Source organism: Hoplias malabaricus, chromosome 2, assembly GCF_029633855.1.
Source record: "Hoplias malabaricus isolate fHopMal1 chromosome 2, fHopMal1.hap1, whole genome shotgun sequence".
Classification (NCBI taxonomy): Eukaryota; Metazoa; Chordata; class Actinopteri; order Characiformes; family Erythrinidae; genus Hoplias; species Hoplias malabaricus.
This window is the reverse complement of record NC_089801.1, coordinates 60,548,846-60,572,230: the sequence shown is the minus strand read 5'-3', so window position 1 is coordinate 60,572,230 and position 23,385 is coordinate 60,548,846. Positions and strand designations below refer to the sequence as shown.

Genomic DNA, 23,385 nt, shown 5'->3' with positions numbered 1-23,385 from the left:
TATACAAAATAAACCTAACTTTACCGACCTGAGATTAATCAGCACAGTAATGAGATTCCTTTATTTTGCAGATCTCACTTCACTCATACATCACACAGATAACCTTCCCGCAGTTCATGTTTATAAATTATATTATATTATTTTTAAAGCCAAGCCAAACAAGCTTCAACTATAGACTCCATCAATTCTCCATCCATTCTCAGACAGTACAGGGTGGGCAATTTATATGGATACACCTTAATAAAATGGGAATGGTTGGCGATATTAACTTCCTGTTTGTGGCACATTAGTATATGGGAGGGGGGGAACTTTTCAAGATGGGTGGTGGCCATGGTGGCCATTTTGGATCCAACTTTTGTTGTTTCAATGGGAGGAGGGTCATGTGAAACATCAAACTTATTTCTATCTATCTATCTGTACTGAAGCTGGCACGTTCCCTGAGTTTTTCCAGCAAGATGGTGCACCACTATATTATGGGTGTCAGGTCCGAAGATTCCTAGATGAACAGTTTCCTGGAAAGTGGATTGGTCGTCGTGGGCCAGTTGAATGGCCCCCAAGGTCTCCCGATCTGACCACCTTAGACTTTTATCTTTGGGGTCATCTGAAGGCAATTGTCTATGCTGTGAAGATATGAGATGTGCAGCACCTGAAACTACAGATACTGGAATTATGTGCTAGCATTTCTCCTGCTGTGTTGCTATCAGTGTGTAAAGAGTGGGAGAAGATAACACAATGGGCAGCACACATTTTGTAAGTGGTCAGAAACTTGTAAATAACTCATGAAAGAATAAAGTTACATTAAAACCAAGCATACCATTGTTTTCTTATGAAATTCCCAATAAGTTTGATCTGAAAATTGGATCCAAAATGGCACACTTCAAAATGGCCGTCATGGCCACCACCTATCTTGGAAAGTTTCCCCACTCCCATATACTAATGTGCCACAAACAGGAAGTTAATATCACCAACCATTCCCATTCCCATTTTATTAAGGTGTATCCATATAAATGGCCCATCCTGTACATGGTTTCGCGCAGTGCTTCACAGTTGGGGAGGCCGCCTTGACAATGTCGTCCACCCCCCACCCCTGTTGTAAAGACTCAATAATTACAGATCCTTCAAAGTCCCAAAGTACTTTCTGTGTTTAATGCATTGATCCTCAGTTTTCAGTCACAAACACGCATTCTGAAGTATAATCCAGCGTTTAATCAAGCTGTGTGTCGTCTCTGAGTTTCCCCGTGACTGTGTACACTGTTTTGAATCATTGATTTGAATTTGCATTCGATTAGTGTACAGATACACTAAATGAGTCGACTCTACACTCAACCCATCGTATATGTTTCTCAAAGCATCCAAACACCACATAAAGTGCATAATTCACCAAATATCAGTGACTTTTTTATAACGCTGAACGATGACTCGGTTCGTTTCTTGAGCTTTGATTCCAAACAGGAGCGCGTGTTGAGGTGGGATGATGACGTCAGTGTTTTTTCTATTTTATTTTAAGAACTTCCTTTTCTGTTTGTACATCATTATTCTCTCTCTCTCTGTCTCTCTCATTCACACACACACAGACAGACACACACACACATATTCTGAGGTAGCCAATTACAGTCACTGCACAGTATATATATTTCTATTTTATTTTAAGTACTTCCTTATTTTAAGTAGTTTTTGGTACTTCTATTTAATTACCTTCTCTCCCCCCCCCCCTCTCTCTCTCTCTCTCTCTCTCTCTCTCTCTCTCTCTCACACACACACACACACACACACACACACATTCTGAGGTAGCCAATTACAGTCACTGCACATGGTCATATGACATGTGTGCATGGCCTTATATATATTTTAATTACTTTTTTTTCTGTTTGTACATTATTCTCTCTCTCTCTCTCTCACGCACATATTCTAGCCAATTACAGTCACTGCACAGTGTCACACCTTGACACTTTCTGCTTGTTTTCCTCCTTCCATGTGGCTCTGTTTGTTGTTTTCCTTCTCCTCACATGGCTTTGTTTATGTTCACTTTCTCCGCCTTTGTCCCGCCTATGTTCCGCCTTCTTTTCCCCTCGTTATCCGTGTCAGGTGTGTCTAGTTAAGTTCGTTTATTTAAGCCCTCTTCCCTCACTTCCTGGCATCGGTCATTTTGGTTGTATTGTGTTTCACTTGCTTGTCTCTCTTGCCCCATTTCGTGTTTACCTTATAGTTCGTTTGTGTTGTGTTATTGTAGTCTGCGTTTCTCATTATCGTTTCTCCTTTCGTCTTCGGTCTCATGCTTGTCTATTGCTATGTAGTGTCATTTCATGTTTATCGTCAAGTTCGCGTTGTGTTATCTTTCTTCATTAAACTGTCCGTGTTATAGCGAGTGTGTCCGCCCTCCGTGAATCTACTCTTCACACCACCCTGACAGAATGACCGATCTTAATAAGGACACAGCTAACACGGACTACCCCTTTAGGAGAGGTGTAATTCGCCGGACTCCGTTCCGAAAAGATCCCGTGGAGGAGGCGTTAAGGGCGGCTTCGGAGTGGAGTCAACGGCTGCAGCTCATCTCCGGTGCGGTTCATTTCCCACAAACAGAAGACTCGATTCATGAATCGAGTGATTCCTCCAGCGGGAATCGACGGAGCCGGAGGAGAGAACAGGCTGTAAACCCAGCTCCAGATAATTACCCCCTCAGGTCCGGGGAGATTTTTGGGGGGGCGTTATATACTAGGGCTGTTAGCCTCAGATCACAGGACATGGGAAATGAGGCTAACAGGGGCGCATCTTCGGAGGACCTAAGTTTAAAGTCCCTCGAGAGTGCGCCCAGACCCGTTAAATCCAAAACGCGTGCTCGGCGAGCAGCACGAGCACCTGCATTGCTGGGCGTGTCAACTCCGGTTCCTGTAAGAGCGGCACTTCCGGTGCCCGCGGCACCTCCGGCCGCACCTGTCTCCCTGAGCGCGGTGCCTACGGCCGCGCCTGTCTCCATGAGAGCAATGCCTCCAGCCGCGCCTGTCTCCATGGACGACGTCGCAGATTCTTCTGCCTCCGTGGACGTCGTCGCTAGGACGCCAGTTCCTAATCACCGCTCTGCGCCCACTCCTGACATTCAGGAGAAACTTACAGGCCTCATGGCACGCCTGGAGCTCTCCTTGAAGGCGACGCCCGCCTCCTCTGTTTCCGTGGACGACGTCGCAGATTCCTCTGCCTCCATGGACGTCGTCGCACATCCTCCTGCCTCCGTGGATGACGTCGTCGCAGTTCCGTCTGCCTCCGTGGATGACGTCGTCGCAGTTCCGTCTGCCTCCGTGGATGACGTCGTCGCAGTTCCGTCTGCCTCCGTGGATGACGTCGTCGCAGTTCCGTCTGCCTCCGTGGATGACGTCGTCGCAGTTCCGTCTGCCTCCGTGGATGACGTCGTCGCAGTTCCGCCTGCCTCCTTGGACGTCGTCGCAGTTCCGCCTGCCTCCTTGGACGTCGTCGCAGGGTCTCCAGTCTCCGTGAGTATGGCTCCATCAACTGATCCTATCTCCGAGACTGTGGCTACGGCCGTTTCTGCCCCTGAGACTTTGGCCACGGCCGTTTCTACTCCAGTGACTTTGGCTAAGGCCGTTTTTGCCCATGAGACTGTGGCCCCGGCCGTTTCTAGGCCAATGACGGTGGCCCCGGCCGTTTCTAAGCCAGTGACTGTGGCCCCGGCCGTTTCTAAGCCAGTGACTGTGGCTCCGGCCGTTTCTAAGCCAGTGACTGTGGCTCCGGCCCCAAGGACTTCGAGGCCAATCCCCAGAACTGTACCCAGGCTGGCACCTTGGACAGTCCCACAGACACATGCCAGTTCTGGGTACCACCCAGTTGTTTTTGTTCCTGTTTCTGTTCCTGTTCTGGTTCCTGTCTCTGTCCTTGTCCCTGTGCCTTTGTCTGTTTTTGTTTCTATTCCGGTCCCTGTCACCGTGTTTGTTCCAGTTCCTGTTAATGTCATGGTCCCTGTTCCCTTGCCTCATGTCCAGTTCCCAGTTAAACCCTTTGTCCAGTCTCATGTCAAATTCCCTGTTAGTCTTCTTCAGTCCTCTGTCCAGTCACGTGTATCTGCTCCTGTTTTGTCTCAGCCCAAGGTCCAGTCACGTGTGTTTTCTCCTGCCTATTCTCCGTCTCTTCTCTCTAGTCCTGTCCGATGTCCGTTTAAAGTCTAGTTCCTTGTTCCCTTTTTCCATCCTGAGTCTTTTCTAGTTTGTCTTGTTTCTTCTGGCCCCCTCCTGCGCCAGCTCCTGGAGAGTCTCGTTTTTCGCGCTCCGGGAGTTGCGCGTCTTGGGGGGGGCGTCTGTCACACCTTGACACTTTCTGCTTGTTTTCCTCCTTCCATGTGGCTCTGTTTGTTGTTTTCCTTCTCCTCACATGGCTTTGTTTATGTTCACTTTCTCCGCCTTTGTCCCGCCTATGTTCCGCCTTCTTTTCCCCTCGTTATCCGTGTCAGGTGTGTCTAGTTAAGTTCGTTTATTTAAGCCCTCTTCCCTCACTTCCTGGCATCGGTCATTTTGGTTGTATTGTGTTTCACTTGCTTGTCTCTCTTGCCCCATTTCGTGTTTACCTTATAGTTCGTTTGTGTTGTGTTATTGTAGTCTGCGTTTCTCATTATCGTTTCTCCTTTCGTCTTCGGTCTCATGCTTGTCTATTGCTATGTAGTGTCATTTCATGTTTATCGTCAAGTTCGCGTTGTGTTATCTTTCTTCATTAAACTGTCCGTGTTATAGCGAGTGTGTCCGCCCTCCGTGAATCTACTCTTCACACCACCCTGACACACAGGGTCATCTGACATATATATATAGTTCCTATCTTGGGCGTCAAAACATCAATGCCCCCAACCCCTGGCCCCACGTTCCTTATTTCAGTTTCTTAAAATATCAACCCCTAAAACACTTTATATCAGCTTAATCATACATCCACAAATATTAAGCCATATATTTATTATTAATGTCAGTGTGAAGTCTTTCTAAACAATATCCTATAATCTTGAGAAGTAAAGACTGTTCTTACCGTTCTGTGATGAGGCTTCAGTATGTGAACTAATAATCTGCCTATGACTTACGTGTCTTTAAACTGCCAAGAGCAGTGACACCACCACAGGAAACATGTGACCTTATATACAGCTATGTAAGAGTTTAACTTTATACTTCTGCAAACTCATAATCATCTGTGAATACATATGGTTCAGAAGGTTAAGCTCATTAGCATTTACAAATTCAGTTTCTGTACAGAACTCCAGAGAAACTTAGGGAATTTTACAGGAAACTAGATTAGTTTCTTTTTAAGGACACGGTTCGATGTGTATCAGGAGTGTAGTTCATTAGTGTATCTGGTGTGTTAGGAGCAGAATAATCTCTGAGATGTGCAGGGCAGTGGAGCACCAGGACCAGGACTGAGGTCATTGAGCTAGAGAGGTACAAAGCCTCCAGCACTGGGCAGTGGAGCAGTGGAACTGTGTTCTCTGGAGTTATGGAGCACTGTCTGTGAGGCAGAACTAATCATTAATCATCAGTATCTGACCTCACTAATGTTTATGTGGCTGCAGTTATATTCTCACAACAATCTTTCAATCCCCAGAAGAGCAGAGGCTGTTCGTGAAAAAGGGGAGACACACAATTGGTGATCATTTTTTTCACTGATCTGATGATACAGCTTTAACCCCACTTCTCTTTCAGGAATCTGATTAGTATCTGAGGATGTTCCTTCAGTTGTTTAATTTTGTAGAAAAAAAGCAGATCTCAGACATGACAAAAAACTAAAGGCATTTCAAATGGCAACTTTCTGGCTTTAAGAAACACTAAAAGACATCAAGAAAAATAATTGTGGTAGCTAGTAACAGTTAGATTTTTAGAACAAGCACAGGGAATAAATTATGGAATCACTCAATTCTGAGGAAAAAATTATGGAAAAATGACAAACAAAATAGCACTCCAACACATCACTAGTACTTTGTTGCACCACCTCTGGCTTTCATAACTGCTTGCAGTCTCTGAGGCATTGATTTAATGAGTGACAAACAGTACTCTTCATCAATCTGGCTCCAGCTTTCTCTGATTGCTGTTGCCAGATCAGCTTTGCAGGTTGGAGCCTTGTCATGGACCATTTTCTTTAACTTCCACCACAGATTTTCAATTGGATTGAGATCCGGACTGTTTGCAGGCCATGGCATTGACCTTATGTGTCTTTCTTCAAGGAATGTTTTCACAGATTTTGCTCTATGGCAAGATACATTATCATCTTGTAAAATGATTTCATCATCCCCAAACATCCTTTCGATAGATGGGATAAGAAAATTGTCCAAAATGTCAATGTAAACCTGTGCATTTATTGAAGATGTAATGACAGCCATCTCCCCAGTGCCTTTACCTGACATGCAGCCCCATATCATCAATGACTGTGGAAATTTGCATGTTTTCTTCAGACAGTCGACTGCATAAATCTCATTGGAACGGCACCAAACAAAAGTTCCAGCATCATCACCTTGCCCAATGCAGATTCAAGATTCAAGATTCATCACTGAATATGACTTTCATCCAGTCATCCACAGTCCATGATTGCCTTTCCTTAGCCCATTGTAACCTTGTTTTTTTCTGTTTAGGAGTTAGTGATGGCTTTCTTTTAGCTTTTCTGTTTGTAAATCCCATTTCCTTTAGGTGGTTTCTTACAGTTCGGTCACAGGCGTTGACTCCAGTTTCCTCCCATTTGTTCCTCATTTGTTTTGTTTCATTTTGTTTTCAAGCCATATTGCTTTAAGTTTCCTGTCTTGACGCTTTGATGTCTTCCTTGGTCTATCCATATGCTTGCCTCCTTTAACCACATTCCCATGTTGTTGGTACTGGGTCCAGGTTTTAGACACAACTGACTGTGAACAACCAACATCTTGTGCAACACTGCGTGATGATTTACCCTCCTAAAGGAGTTTGATAAAACTCTTCTTTGTGTCAATCGACATCTCTGGTGTTGGAGCCATGATTCATGTCAGTCCACTTGTTGCAACAGCTCTCCAAGGTGTGATCACTCCTTTTTACCTGCATACTAACGAGCAGCTTTAATCTGATGCAGGTGTTAGTGTTTGAAATGTAAATTTGCAGGGTGATTCCATAATTTTTTTCCTCAGAATTGAGTGATTCCATAATTTATTCCCTGTGCTTGTTCTAAAAATCTAACTGTTACTAGCTACCACAATTATTTTTCTTGATGTCTTTTAGTGTTTCTTAAAGCCAGAAAGTTGCCATTTGAAATGCCTTTAGTTTTTTGTCATATTTGTGATCTGCTTTTTTTCTACAAAATTAAACCACTGAAGGAACATCCTCAGAGACTGGTGATTCCATAATTTTTGCCAGGGGTTGTTTTTTTCCCTTTAAATTATTTCTGCGAAACATCCTTGCTAGGCCTGTGTCTATCTACAGTTTGTGAATTGACAGGAAGAGGGTGCTGTTTTATTCTTTGGTGAAAGCCATGTTTAGTAGATAGATACAGAACAAAACCTTTCAACAACTTCTGAAATGTGTAATACACAAGAGAGCCATTTAAAAACAGTGTGTCACTGAGCTGCTTTGTTTGTAAATGATGTTTATTTCATATGGACAATTTTGAGTTGCCAATCCACCTACAGACCTTTGGTGTTGGACCAGGGGAGGAAACCTGAGCACCTTGAGGAAACCCACACGGACACCAGGTCCCCAGGTGCTGTGTGACAGAGACACTACCTGCTTCACCACAGTAATATATAATTGTATTATTATTATTATTATTATTATTATTATTATTATATTGTAATTACCAATAATAATTATGATTAATTTCTCTCATACAATAGGTGCGTTACAATTTAAAATACAACAGATTGCATAAACTAAGCATCTAACTATGTAAAATATGTCTGTCAAATGAGATATTATGTTGATTAGTGAACGTAAGAAAAAAAAATATCCGCCGCCAGAGAGCGACAGCCGTAAGGCAAAGAGCAGAGAACAACACACACAGGCTTAATTTTCTGAACAGGACATCTTTAATCTCCTATATCTTCACATAGAAATGAGTGGTTTGTGGCTATAATGTTTAAAATGCCAGATACATCAAATTAAACAATTAAAGGAAGAAGGTGATGTAACTTATTTTCACTCAGAGAATCAAAAAACGTCATTTTAACTTTAGTTAGTTAGTTATCATTACACTTATATAGCGCCTTTCTAGATACCCAAGGACGCTTTACAATCTACACTGCTCAGAACACTCAATTCACTCACACACACACTGGCGAGAAGCGGCAGCCAAAGGCACACAGCATACTCTCAACCAGAAACGACCGTCCACCTGGAGGACTGCATCGGGCACTAGGATTTCACCCAGGACAGAGCGACAATCCATATCTGGGCACACACACATTCACTCACACATACACACTCATTAACTCACAAACCCGGACAGGTATTACAGAAGCCAATTCACCTACCCTCTATGTTTTTGGACTGGGGCCCAGCTGTGAAATAAAGGCTAATACTTCTGCTAAAAATCAAACATCTGTGTCCATAAACCCAGATCTGACTTATTAAAAGTTTAGCAGGAAAATACACAACACATCCAAAAGAATGAGGACACTACTCACAGTTCCAGAACTCAGACTCTTTGGAAACCCAGGAAACCCACACGGACATTGGGAGAACACACCAAACTCCTCAGAGACATTCACCTGGAGCGGGACTTGAACTCACAACCTCATAGTCCGTGGAGCTGTGTGACAGCGACATTACCTGCTGCGACACTGTGCCACCTCACTTAGATTACATTAATTTATTCATTCATTCATTGTCTGTAACCGCTTATCCAGTTCAGGGTCATGGTGGGTCTGGAGCCTTTCCAGAATCACAGGGCGCAAGGCAGGAACCCATCCTGCAGGGGGCAACTTTGGGAAGTTCTTTCATTAAAGGTCACAGACTTGTTAAAAGCAGATTAAGACATTGAGTAGAAGAAAGCCCCTTCCGCCTCCTCCTATTGCAATCCAACTTACAGACCGTGCAGAACAGAATATATCTGTCATTTTTTATAGAAGAATATTAATAGCAACAACAGCAATAATAAGCTGCATTTATATAACACATTTCTAACACACAAGGTGCTTCATACAAAAGACACAAAAAAGAGTGATAGGGATAACTCTTATGCCAGTGGAGTGGTGCAGAATCAGTGGAGAAAAGTAAGGTTTTTTATTTGAGATTAAAAGAGGAAAATAAAGTGCAGAGGTTAAGATTTTGTGGTAAAGATCTTCCAGAGCTTGCGTCCCATAACACTGAAAGATCCACCACCAGCAGTAAATAATTTGAATTTATGTACTGACAAGAGACCACTATCAGAGGACAGTAGGACTCTAAAAGTTCAGAAAGGTCAGCTGATGCCAAATCATGTAGAGATTTGTATGTGTGCAGGAGAACTTTAAACAAGGAGCAGGGGGGTCACTAGGGCAGCTGATGAAGAACAGAGGTGATATGAGCTCATTTTTTTAGAATAAGAGAAAACTGTTCTGATCTGACTGAAGGAAGTGAATGGATTTATTAGCAAGGCCAATGAAGAGGGAGTTGCAGTAGTCTAAATGGGAAGACATGAAGGTATAAACCAAAGTTTCAGCATCTTTTACTGAGAACATTGGTCAAAGGCCAGCAGTATCAGGAAGGTGTTAAAAAGCTGCTTACACCAGGGCCATAATATGAGGTTTAAAGTAAACGGAGGAATCAAGCTGAATCAAGATTGTTTTTGTTTTACACCCATATGCCATCAAAGTTGAGTATAAGAACAGACCGTTTTAATAAAGTGGACTTAGGGCCAATGAGCAAAACTGAGCAGTTTTTTTTTAATTTGTTTTGAGTTTAGTTAGAAGTTAGTATAGTGTAGTGTATTGTCAACATAAGATTGTAAATTAAGACCATGGCTGTAGATGATCTGACCAAGTGGCAGCATGTAGATGATTAATAGCAGAGGGCCCTGAACTGAGCCTTGGGGGTCCTTTTATTTAACAGCACTAGGGGTAGATTTATGTTTACCAATAACTACAAAGTGAGATTGATAACGTAAGTAATAATCCAGGAAGATGCAGTGTCAGTATTACCAGTGGCTGAGAGATAGGAAATAAGAATTTTGTGATAATCAGTGTCAAATGTTGCACTAAAAGGAGTAGGTCAGTATTGAGTACTCTCAGTACTGTGACTTGTGTGGAAGCCAGACTGAAAGATTGATGTCTATCAGATATTGCTGCATCTGCGTGGCTACCATGCTGTCACGCCTACATCCCAGGACTCCAATTCCCAGAATGCACCCGTCAGTCACATGACTACCCACCGGTCTCCCTCGCCTGAATTCTAATTACACACACCTGTTTGTTTCCCTATATATACCCCTATCACTGAACTGTTCTCTGCTGAGTATTGCAGTGGTTTATTCCAGCTTACAGTGCATTCTCTTGTTATCAGTCTGACGGATGTGAAATGATAACTTCACCTTGTTACTAACAGGTTATCAGTAACCTATACCTCTTTGACCACACCTTGTGGGCTGAGTTCATGGAAATATCTTTCTCTTAGGGACTGTGTAAAAATTATTTACCAGCTTCTTGTAAGTTTCTGGCGGTGGACACAGTTCAGATCTCAGATCATTGTGTGGACTCTGACACACTCAGTTTCTTGTTTTACAACTTTAGGTCTGAGTATATTTAGTTGATGACCGAGTGCAAATTATGGTTATTTCTGCGTTGTTCTTAAACACACACCTCCTACAACACTGGCATATTTCAGATACAGTTACACACAGATGTGAATCTCAAATCTTATATTGCCTTGCATTTTTCACTCAATAACTGTTTACTTTGTAGGCAGTCAACCTGGAGAGAGATCATTTACATATTAGTCTTAACAATGCAGTCAACAACAATAAATAAGTCCAGATTTATTCACAGAGATAGTGTCTGGGGAATACACATTAATTATATATTAATAATCTTTTGCCACATATCACTACATGTAATTAGGAAGTGATCTTAAAGGTACAAATGAATGATTGAAACAGAGATGTATGAAATGTACAATAAATATGTAAAAAAATGCAAATATGCTCCATAGAATAAATATCCAATCACAGCTTTTCTGATAATGTACATATGGAAGGTACTGTTCAAGAAGTTATTTGTGTAGATCTTTATTCTGCAGAAGCTCATACATTCAGAAACATACAGAAATGCAAAGATGGAGCTTTAGTCTGAAACTTTACTCAGCGTGGGACTGTAACAGATCAGCAACAGCTCAATAACAAACAGTAGAGTGTGAGATCTCCACAAGATTTCTACCACAATGTCTTCAGTGTTTAATATTGAGTACAATTCATCTAGATCAACACAAAACACTGGAGAAATTCATACAGCTTTTTTCAGTTTTAAAATGAGGAAATGTTTTTGATTTACTTCAGTTCAGAGTCTTTTCAAATATGAGTACTAGAAAAGATTTAGACTCTGTTTCTGTCCCCCTCTCTCTTTCCCTTTCTCTTGCTCCTTCTCCCATGGTGATGGTCTCACTGTGGGATCTTCATCATGTGAAAAAAACAAAAAAGATTAATTGTGTTAAACACAAATTCACGCACACATTGCGCTGTATTGCTGAAGGCCAGATGAAGAGACACTTACTGTCACTGTGTTGTAAACACCATCAGAGGACCTGCCTATGGGCTGGAGAGCTGTGTACATATCCCCCTGACCACTAGGGGCAGTGTTCTGTACAAAGGACTGTTAGAGGATGTATAATGAGTAGACTAATGAAAAAAATATGCTGTGTCCAAAACGCTATTTATTTAATAGAGCAGAATTTTGGGATTCTGCCAGTTTCTATTAGTGACTGAAAATGACAGTGGACAGTTTTCAGTGTGCTCAAACATACTGAAAATGCACTGCAAAAGGTAGTGTACAGTACAAAGCATTGACCGCACCTTGGACAGCACTCTCCCCTTTACACAACTCAATCCCACTAGAGAGGAAGAGCCTTCTAGAGGAAGAGATGTGCAATTATAGACATCATCCAGCAGAACAACACTCACCTTGTTCTCAGCTTGGTCTGGGGTTCTGTTTCTCCTCTTGCCATCATTTACTTCCCACAAGTGAAATGAGACTGGATTCATTCATGAAATAATTCACAAAGTATTTTTTTTTTGGTAAATATCTGCATTCATCAAGGTGTTCGTAGTCTCAGAATGTTCAAAGGTACAAACAAAATGTATACCTGCTCCTGAACATAGTTGAGTTATTTGACTACTGAGATCTATTCTTCTGTATTTGAGCAACATTTTAGAGCTAGTTTTGAGAAGGGAATCCAACCGATCTCGTGATTTACAGATCATTGAGCTTGGCTCAGTGGACAGTGGAATGCTATAGACAGGATTTTCTATCCCCCAAACATCATCCCAGGAGTTGTAAACTAGTTTGTACTTGATGCACAACTTGCATCAGAGCATGTGCAACAAAATGAGGCAGTTGCAGTAAAAAACTAAACATTTGAATGAGGTCTGGCAGAGCAGGAACAAGTGCACAGGCATTAACACCTCTGTGAGAGACCACAAACACATTCAATGGCTCAAAACCTTGACAAATTTTGTGTCAAGAATATATGGCTTTAGCTGCTACTGTGCAGGAATCATGTGGGACAAAGTGCAGTTAGCATGCAGCATTGCACAAATGTCTTAGGCCCTAAAATTATTATTAAAGTCGTGTATCTTCTCAATAATTGTGGTGCTTGCATAAATTATATACAATAACGTTAAACACAACAACATAAATAGCGTGAATACAAACCAGATTCCAAAAAAGTTGGGACACTAAACAAATTGTGAATAAAAAAAACTTAATGCAATGATGTGGAGATGGCAAATGTCGATATTTTATTCGTAACAGAACAAAGATGACAGATCAAAAGTTTAATCTGAGTAAATGTAACATTTTAAAGGAAAAATTTGTTGATTCAAAATTTCACAGTGTCAGCAAATCCCCAAAAAGTTGGGACAAGTAGCAATAAGTGGCTGGAAAAAGGAAATTGAGCATATAACGAACAGCTGGAAGACCAATTAACACTAATTAGGTCAATTGACAACATGATTGTGTATAAAAAGAGCTTCTCAGAGTCAGTGTCTCTCTGAAGCCAAGATGGTAAGAGGATCAACAATTCCACCATAATTGTGCAGAAAGATAGTGCAGCAATACCAGAATGGTGTTACCCAGTGTAAATTAGCAAAGACTTTTAAGTTATCATCATCAACCGTGCATAACATCATCAAAAGATTCAGAGAATCTGGAACAATTGCTGTGCGTAAGAGTCAAGGCCGTAAAACTCTACTGGATGCTGGTGATCTCCGGGCCCTTAAACGTCACTGCACCTCAAACAGGAATGCCACTGTCAAGGAAATAACAGAATGGGCTCAGGAATACTTCCAGAAAGCATTGTCAGTGAACACAATCCACCATGCCATCCGCCGTTGCCAGCTGAAACTCTACAGTTCAAAGATGAAGCCATTTCTAAGCAATGCTCCCATCTAGATGTCATCTCTTTCAGGGAAAACCCTGCATTTTTCAACAAGACAATGCCAGACCACATTCTGCAGCAATCACAACATCATGGCTACGTAGGAGAAGGATCCAGGTACTGAAATGGCCAGCCTGCAGTCCAGATCTTTCACCTATAGAGAATATTTGGCGCATCATAAATAGGAAGGTGCGACAAAGAAGGCCCAAGACGATTGAACAGTTAGAGGCCTGTATTAGACATGAATGGGAGAGCATTCCTATTTCTAAACTTGACAAACTGGTCTCCTCTGTCCCCAGACATCTGTTGAGTGTTGTAAGAAGAAGGGGGGATGCCACACAGTGGTAAAAAATGGTCTTGTCCCAACTTTTTTGGGATTTGTTGATGCCATGAAATTTTGAAACAACATATTTTTCCCTTAAAATGATACGTTCTCTCAGTTTAAACTATTGATCTGTGATTTGTGTTCTATTCTGAATATAATATTAGATGTTGGCACCTCCACATCATTGCATTCAGTTTTTATTCTTAATTTGTTTAGTGTCCCAACTTCAACAACAATCTGGTTTGTGTATATATATATATATATATATATATATATATATATCTTTTTCAAGTTTTAAAGTGGCATGATGTGATTTATGGTCATTTTACAACTCTACAACAAAATTTTACATTTTTGTAGAGGTGTAGAAGGCTTTTTGCTATGATAAGTGATTCCTTATATGGTGCTTATTTGAAATTCATGGGTGTGGATTATGGTAATGTGTTAATTCTAAGGAAATTTGGACACCCTTCCAATTTGCAAACATTTGGTGTTCTGTATTTGGCAACATACATCTACTAAACAATCCAAAGTTTATATAGCTTTCTTTAAGCTTTTGGGAAGATCAATTTTACTTACGATTTTAAATGATTCATGTTTTATAAAGGTTTAATGAATACGGTCCAAAATGTCTTTCTACATCTGCTCTTCTACAGTAAACTTCACACACTACAACTCTCTAGATCTGAATCATAAAGAACTGGACACTGGACAATCCCCTCCTCACCTCTTCCAGAACACTACAGTAAGCAGCGCTGCATTGACACAGAGACTGACCCCAACGATTATGTACAGAATCACAGAGACACCTGCTGAAATACACGCACACACACACAGAGTAAATATATTTCAGACTGTGAAGATTATAATGAATGAATGTGTGAAAAAATGAATGTGTGAATGATGTGATGTAGATAATGGATCACAGGTGGAACAGTAACATGTTACCAGTTGAGTTTCCATTTAACACAGGAACTGGAGCTGATCTCTGAGCCCCATGTTCATTACGAGCCTCGCAGTAGTAGGATCCACTCTGTAGAGGACTGTAACTGTGGCCAGATCCTACAGGTGAGACTCCACCTTCTATAAACAAGGTGTAGATCTCCACAGGTGGATTAGCATCACTGCTGCAGTTCAGAGTCACTGAACTGTCCTCCACTCTTTCACCAGAGGGACTGATGGACACTGAGACGCTCTTTGGAGGATCTAAAACAGATGTTTATGTTTTAAGCTCATTCACCAATGTGTCATAAAGTGAAAGTGAGTAATAATGTGCAAGGCCCATGTATATTGGATGAGGAATCCTATAGTAAATCAGCTCCTCATTCATCAAATGGAAAACCTGTGCATGTTGGGGTAGGAATCCCTATATTGTGCTGGTTTCCCATTTATAAAAATAGGTAAGCACTACTACAATTATTCAGATTATATATTTGGTGGATTTTATTATTATGTGGGATGAATATTTATTTTTTTACGTTTTGGGGACTGTTTTGATTTGATGCAGATGAGGGTTCAAACAGAAACAAGTGGGTGATTGAGAGGGATTTGGAGATTCATTCTATTTATATTATGGTTCTATACGATGAGAGTTAATGTTTTCTGTTTCTCTTTTTGTGCAGAGGGCGGTTTTGGTTTTAATTGGTTGATTGATTAATGGTGTAATTGAGTTAATATTCATTGAGTTAGATTCACTGAATATTTACTCAATGAAGCCCTAATAAATCAAGATTAACTCACACTGAACATTTAAATCCACAGCAGGAGATCTTCTCTCTCCGAGTTGATTCTGACTCTGGCATGTGTATTCTCCACTGTCCTCAGAGCGGATGTTGAGAATTCTGAAACTCTCTTCTGTTCCAATAGACAATGATCCTTTAAACCAAGTGTAGATCTCCACAGGTGGATGACCATCACTGCTGCAGGTCAGAGTCACTGAACTGTCCTCCACTATTTCACCAGAGGAACTGATGGACACTGAGACATTCTTTGGAGGATCTGGAGGAAAAATATATTAACATCTGTTGTTAATAATTAAATAGTTAAACATGGTAAAATAGTAATGTTGTTGAGATACTAGAGGGCAGTAATGTCTTTCTCTTTTTCTCCTGCATCTCTGAGTAATGTGTTGTATCAGAAAAGCCCTTTGGCAACAAGTACAAAAGCAAAGTGAACTCACATCTGACTGTGAGAGTGTGATCAGGGGAAAAGAGGTGTTGATATCCGTTTACAGAACAGCTATAACTGCCTGCATCCTCACTGCTGACTGGCTGCAGGTGGAGCTGGTTGTTGATGGTGGTCTTTGTGATTAAAGGATGTCCATTTTTGTACCAGATGAATGTTGGGTCAGTCAGACTGCAGGTGGTTACACATTTCAGAACTGCTGCTCCTCCCTCTGTCACTGCTTCAGGAGTTTCTACACTGAGCTCTAAGACAATGAGAGAAGATCAAATCAGGAAAGAGAAAGTGTAAAGCTGTAGCTGCTCAGGTTCATATGTTCTACACTATGTTTTTTTAATGGGATCCCTTGAAATATTATGTAATTTTCATGAAAATGTAGATATTCACTTAATTATATTATATATTATATTAATCCTTTAATTATAATATATTTTTCAAGGACATCTGGTGTACTACCTCTTGCTGCTTCATGTACCTCCAGAGGTATGGGTACCACAGTTTGAGAATCACTGATATAGAGGGCGTAGAAACAGAGGGTAGAGTAATTTAGTGAAATATATCTATAAAAGCAAGGGGGTGAAGAATTCTAATGAATGAAAGGAACACTAGGTATAATTTTTACCTTAAATTTGCAGCTTCAAAATTATGCTGCTCCGCTGATCTGCAATAGACAGAATAGGGCCTCTAATGGTGCTACCTCAGCCTCAGCACTGCAGAAACTGCACTCTGTAACTTTTGGAGGCAAGCAGGAAAACTTTCACCTGTAACACTTTACAGAATATGTCACACACACACACACACACACACACGCACACACACGCACACACACACACACACTGACACCTATGGGTCTAAGTAGCTCAGTGTTCCTAGTACCAGAGTGAGAGACTGGACAAGGGTAAATATTCAACTGACTTTTAATCGTTGATGTGATTTAATAGAGATGAAAGGACATGGGACAGATTTTGATCTGAACTAGTAAGTAATAACTTATTCGGTTGTATTTTCTTGATGTCTTATTTTGTTAGAGTGATTATGATCTAAGTCAGCCCATTTCCGCAGAGGAGCCACTGTAAGACAGAAACCTCAAGATAGTGTTATCAGACTTTCTAGCATCACATCTGTACGTCTGGTAATTAAAGCTGTCTGTTTGTGTCGGCAGCTCCAGGGACCTGATGGTTGTGGGCTAGAGTCCCACTCTGGGTTACTGTCTGTGAGGAGTTTGATGTGTCCTCCCTGTGTCCGTGTACGACCGGGTGCTCCGGTTTCCTCCCACTGTCCAAAAACACACGTTAGTAGGTGATTTGGCAACTAACACATGTGAGTGTGTGAGTGAATGTCACCCTGTGAAGGATTGGCGCCCCCTCCAATGTGTGTTCCTGCCTTGTGGCCAATGATTCTGGGTAGGCTCCGGACCCTCTGCGACCCTGAACTGGAGAAGCTGTTACAGATGAATGGTTGTGTCGGCTATTACACCACCAAAGTTATACTTTGTGCCAGAGGAATCTAAGTTTAGTTGACCACAGCATGTGTTTTTGTCAGGTGTTTGTGTTGATTTAGAGTGCCTGTCTATGAATGAGTAAATTGCCCACAGTGTATTAAGAGTGATATGGAAGTGTGATGAAAACCAATACACATGCAAATAAACTGTAAAAGAGCCAATAACTTAGTGTGGTTTCTGCTGTGCTTGTCTCTGAATAGCATTGAAAGAGGCTCTGTTCTAGCTAATACAGCTCAGTGGAGAGTCACAATGATTTTAAAGCTGTGATTTTCAGGTAACAATTCTACGGACATTGCTTTAACATCAGGCCAGATGTTTAGTCAAAAGACTAAACATTATTTTTATAAATGAGAGCTTAGGAAGAGTTAGTTATAAAGCCAAGATAAAATACCACCTTCATCATTTGACATTTGAATTTATTCACATTGCAGGAAATTTTATTAACTAGACTAACTGACTAGACCAAAGTATCAGCTCATTTAATTTAATTTCAGATTTCAGTGAAGCTCCACTGTTCCCTGCTATATATATATATATAGATATAGATATAGATATCAGTGGCAGATGCTCGTCTTTCAAGGAGGGGAAGCTCAATTTTGGCATACATCATAAAATGTGTCGGTTTATTTATACGTAAATTCTACCCTCCGTTCCTTTTAAAGGAAATGATCTGTGACCCTGTCGTACCAACAAGGCGTCTCTTCCAGGGACTTGACTAGTGTCCTCTCAATGGCCAGCAGAGCTAGGCTGCTTAAACAGCCTTGGCCCATGTGAAGTGTGTCCGCCTGTGAGTGCTTTGTGACGGTGGAGGGGCTCAGCAGCACCCGCTGGACAGAAACTGCGATAGAAGTCAGAAAGAGTGATAGAAGCCAGTCTCCAAACACAAGCAGCTACAAAAAAACCACCAGAAATAGAAGCTCGATTTGTCACTAGTCGTTTTTAACAAAGAAAATGCCGCTAAAAGGTTTAAGAAAGTCTCCGGTTCAACTCAGAACAGAATGAAAATTTAATGCGCCCACGGATCTTTACACCAAAGGATCGCTGATTCGCTCATTTTGCTGTCAATCAAAAAGTGATTCAGCCTCAGACAGATCATCCAATCATCATTCAGAAGCTGAGTGTCCGGGCCAGCCGAGGCCAGCCCACTGCCCCATAGACCCCCAGAGACGCAGAGCGTCCGATGGGCAGGACAAAGCCCAGCATTTATCCAATCACTCGTCTCGTTTCGCTGCACTTCGCTGCTTCACTATTGAACTCTGAGGACGCTCAGCGTCCACACCGTTTAAAGCACTGTGTAGCTGCAGGAATGTTTGAGAGGAAAGCTGTGTCTTTACCAGTGATACTACTATATTTGACAATGTCAGTGATGGATTTTTGCCACTATACCTTACAAATAAATGATTTTTGATGTTAGAATGGCACATAGACCTGACCTTAAAACCTTACGTTTACCAGATGTTGGGTTTCGGTCATTATACCTTATAACTGAATGTTGGTATTTTACATCTCTTTGACACCAGAATGTGATATTTGTCAGACATTGGATTACAGTAGGTCTATTTCTAATTACAGGCCTATTGCTAATCTACAATTTCTATCCAAGACCTCAGAAAAAGCTGTTGCCCAACAACTTAGTTGATATCTACATAAGTAGGATATATATTAAAAATTCCAATCTGGCTTCAGGCCACATCATAGCACCAAGACAGCTCTAGTTAAGATAATAAAAGATGTTTTTCTTGCCTCTGATCTAGGCCACATATCCTTGTTGCTGCTTCTTGACCCCAGTGCAGCTTTCAATACAATTGACCACAATGTTCTCTTAGAAAGGTTAGGAAACATGGTTGAAATCACAGGGACAGCCCTATTATGGTTCAAACTTATGCACTTAATTGAATGTTATCAGTTCATAAAAGTAAACAATCTTCCAATTATCTTCCAATTATTCTAAAGTAAGATTTGAAATTCCACAAGGCTCTATTTTAGGACCATTATTATTTACATTATACATGTTACCACTAGGTATTGTATATAATATAATAATGGTTTCTTATAACTGCTAGTTATGAAAAACCATGACATTAACTTTCACTGTTTCGCAGACGACGCGCAATTATACATACCAGCCAAGCGCGATGACAAAGAAAGATTACAGAAAATTGAGGACTGTATAAAAGGCTTGAAAGGCTGGATGTTGCATAACTTCCTCCTTCTAAACAGTAACAAAACAGAAGTCCTGCTTTTAGGTCCAAAGTGGCAAGAAATAAATTATCAGATTTAATCTTAAATCGTGCTGCCTTTCCAGTTAAACCTGGTTCAGCAGCAAAAAATCTTGGTGTAATATTTGACCCCGATTTATCAATCAAAGGGTCTTCACTAAAACTAGAACATTTGAACATATCAGTCCTGCTCTATCATCAATTCATTGTCTGCCTGTTAAATTCTCTGTCGATTACAAAATTCTGTTATCAACATATAAAGCCCTACATGGACTCGCTCCTGAATACCTTCAAAATACTATTTCCTATTATGAGCTGCCATGATTACTCAGATCCCAGAGTACTGGATTTTTAATAGAGTTCTATAGACACAGGGAATTATAGTAAACTGAGACGCTGGTGTCCTCCCACCACTTCACACGATCACTCAGGTTTGTTGACAGTGGAGTGGAGGGATGCCAGTGTTTCAGGATGCACAATTAATGTATTGTTCAAATTACTAGATGCTTTGCAAATATTTAGAATGAGTTTATTACTTTATATTGGTAATTCATCTATTTTTTCTTATGTTTATTTTGCACGGTAAAACTGCATAATTTTTAGGTTTTTAGGCATTTTTTGTTATTATTAATTTTTTCTGCTCCTGTGGTCAACCACCCATTCCCACTCGGGACACTGAAATGTAGTCCCACACTGCAGGATTTTGTGACCAGATCCGTGAGTCCTGGGGGAAAGCAGACCACTATATCCTAGTACTCACCAAAATAATCTGTTAACCCAGAGTTAGTTTAAAGAGCTAATACCATTGTCAATGACAACTTTATATTTTGTCATGTTCAGCAAATTATTCAACCGTTATAATTTTATTGGTCTCTTTCAAATGTTTATTACTGTAATGTGATATGATGAATGTGTATTAATTTTTAATAAGAAATTTGACTTTCTGAGATTTGATTCTAACACACAGACTTTAGCTGGCTCTTAGAGACATCCCCTCATTGCACCAGCAGATGAAATTTAAGATAACACTGAGCAGAGTCATAAAAAACACTCTCCAGGGACCCTTTTTATGACCCAAGGCAACACATGGTCAAGAGAAGAATCAATTGGGAGAGATACCCAAGGATCAGTTTCTGTAAAAACTGTTTAATTAAAAACTTCTACAACTATAGAATTAAAAGTCAATTCCCATTGGTTTAAAACAGTTTGAAGTTACAAATGTTGACCACTGTGTGAAACGAATTCCATTTGGACAATCAAAATGGGTGGGATTAATTTACATGTGTTTAAAGTCATTTTTTATATGGACTTATGTAGGAACCACATAGAAGGTAGCCACATACTGTGTGTGTAATTTGGTTAATAATTATGTAAAATATTGTTGTCTGAATGATATTACTTTGTGTTAACATATATTTTTTTATATTGCAAAAGTATGATTCAGAATTCTGGGGCTTTTGTCTTGTCAAGGGTCATACATTTTATGTGATGTCACTACCAAGGTACAGGAAACAGCCAATCAGGAGCAAGAGAGGCTCCAATCAGGTTTTCAAGGTGGGTTTTCTAAATTGGCTCCAAATGAGAAAGGCTTTGTTCCCCACTTCGTCTCCTCTTTTCCCCACACCTTTGCTTCACTTCACACTTTTTCTCTTTTAGCCTTTTTCAAGGCTAAAGAGAGAAATGACTCGGGTTTTGAAATGACTCTGCAGGCTCCTCTGCAGGCGTCAGACTCTCATGGCTTTTTTAAACAGTCTTGGGCCCCTCAAGCGTGGTCCAGATAGAACAGAAGTTCTTTTTTTATTTTATTTCTTGTAGAAAACTATAGTTTAAGAAAAGCTATCGTTTAATTCCAGCAAAGATTCAATGCCACCCAGAGCATGAAGGAGACCTCAGACCCTCCAAGTGATGAAAACAGCTTCCGGACCAGTGACAGAGAAGACGGCCACAGGCACCCTTAGAATCACGTTCTGAGATGAGGACCAGGAGAGACCTGAATGGATGTGTCTCTCATAAGGCGGCAGATCAGCGATGACGGAGAATCCCAACAGAGAACTTCAGAACGGCACCAGCTCCAATGGAGGGGTCGTTGTGTCTCTAAAAAGGGGGAGAAAAGGAACGCCCACGGCTGCAACCTACAAGGCCCATGGCTGCATTGCTCCAGGAAGCCACGCAGGAAAACACAGCGCGTCAGCGACATATTCCCAGTCCTTCTCCCGGGATACGTAACGTCACATGGTTTCATTTCTTTCATTGATCAGGAGGTTGGTGCTGAATGCTTGCTGGGATAAACAATAGCCTTTCTAGAATTTAGAGTAATTATCATAGAGAAATTTCCTCATATATTAATCTCCCTGTTCCCTCATGTATCACTGTAATCCATTTCATTATATGAATGTATAATCAATATTCATTATTTGATATTATTATTAATAAACCAGTTGTGTGATAAAACCAATCCTTTGTTATTTGTGTGTGTACTTTTATTATTCCTTCTAGTTCAGGTTCAATATCAGAGCCAAGAACCTACAGCAGGTGAATGAGCATAATTCATTAATAATAATTAATTCTAGCTAATTCTGCTTTATAATATGTAAAGTCATCTAACATGATGACCTACTTGTCCAAGCTAAAATTGGACAAGTAAAGGCGCTACATATTATTTAATGACTCCCAAACATGGAGCTTGGCAAAATAAATTAAATAATTAATTATTAATCAAATAATAATTAATTATCATTGTCTACGCTATGTAGTGCTTATGCCACCACAACATGTGCATACTTATTAAAACATGTGCATACTTTTATTATTCCACTACATTAAAGTGAAGAAGACATGACAGAACATATTACGTGGTCACACTGACCGTGGTTCTGTCAGGTGTTTCCCAGAAATGTTGAGTTTAGAACAAGAACTAATTTAACAGCAAAATGTAAAATAAACACAAGAGAAACATTTGTACATTAATGGTATTAGGCAGATAAATGTGAAAATAAAGACATTCACTACACACTTCAGCCCATTTTAATAAATGATTATTTATTTTCTGAATTTGAAACAGAAAAATTTACAGAAAAATGAAATACAATCTTATTTAATTTTATATTTTATGCTGCAGGCATTTCAATATGTTCCATTATATTCAAATTTAAGATTTGTTTCATTTGTAAGACATACTGGCATTTCTACTGTCAAATTATTGCCATTATATAAAAAAGAAATATTTGTAGAAAAACAAAATAACAATAATAATAATAATAATAATAAACAGTCAATATACATGAAAAACTATAAAGATATAAAGGAGAGAGACTGTAAATGTATAAAAAACATTTTTAAAAATACATTAAAACAAATAAAATCAAATATTTTTGCAACAATATTGAATTTAAATTGTATTGAAATTATAAATTGAATGAACTTATATATTGGATATATAAAGGTAGGGGCAGCATGGTGGTGCAGCAGGTAGTGTTGCATTCACACAGCTCCAGGGACCTGTTCAAGTCCTGCTCCGGGTGACTGTCTGTGAGGAATTGGTGTGTTCTCCCAGTGTCCACGTGGGTTTCCTCCAAGTGCTCTGGTTTCCTCCCACAGTCCAATAAC

General features: G+C 40.3%; 1 protein-coding gene across 1 annotated transcript; it reads right to left on the bottom strand.

The window, feature by feature from the left end:
- Positions 1–11,482: 11,482 nt before the first annotated feature.
- On the bottom strand, positions 11,483–20,613 carry LOC136677512 (B-cell receptor CD22). The gene is made up of 7 exons (XM_066655081.1): positions 20,583–20,613; positions 16,058–16,306; positions 15,619–15,876; positions 14,827–15,084; positions 14,606–14,690; positions 11,971–12,026; positions 11,483–11,571 (listed from the first exon to the last, which is right to left on the bottom strand). Exons 1-7 carry the CDS (start codon positions 20,611–20,613, stop codon positions 11,483–11,485), a joined length of 1,026 nt encoding a protein of 341 aa, XP_066511178.1.
- Positions 20,614–23,385: the final 2,772 nt, after the last annotated feature.

Excerpts from the sequence above, each read along its gene's own strand:
- LOC136677512 (XM_066655081.1), bottom strand. The coding sequence starts at position 20,613 with ATGACAAAATATAAAGTTGTCATTGACAATG. Across the intron at positions 12,027-14,605 it reads ACTGTAGTGTTCTGGAAGAG|AAGGCTCTTCCTCTCTAGTG; the intron begins GTGAGGAGGGGA and ends CTCTTCCTCTAG. Across the intron at positions 11,572-11,970 it reads AGGGGAGAGTGCTGTCCAAG|ATCCCACAGTGAGACCATCA; the intron begins GTGCGGTCAATG and ends CACATGATGAAG.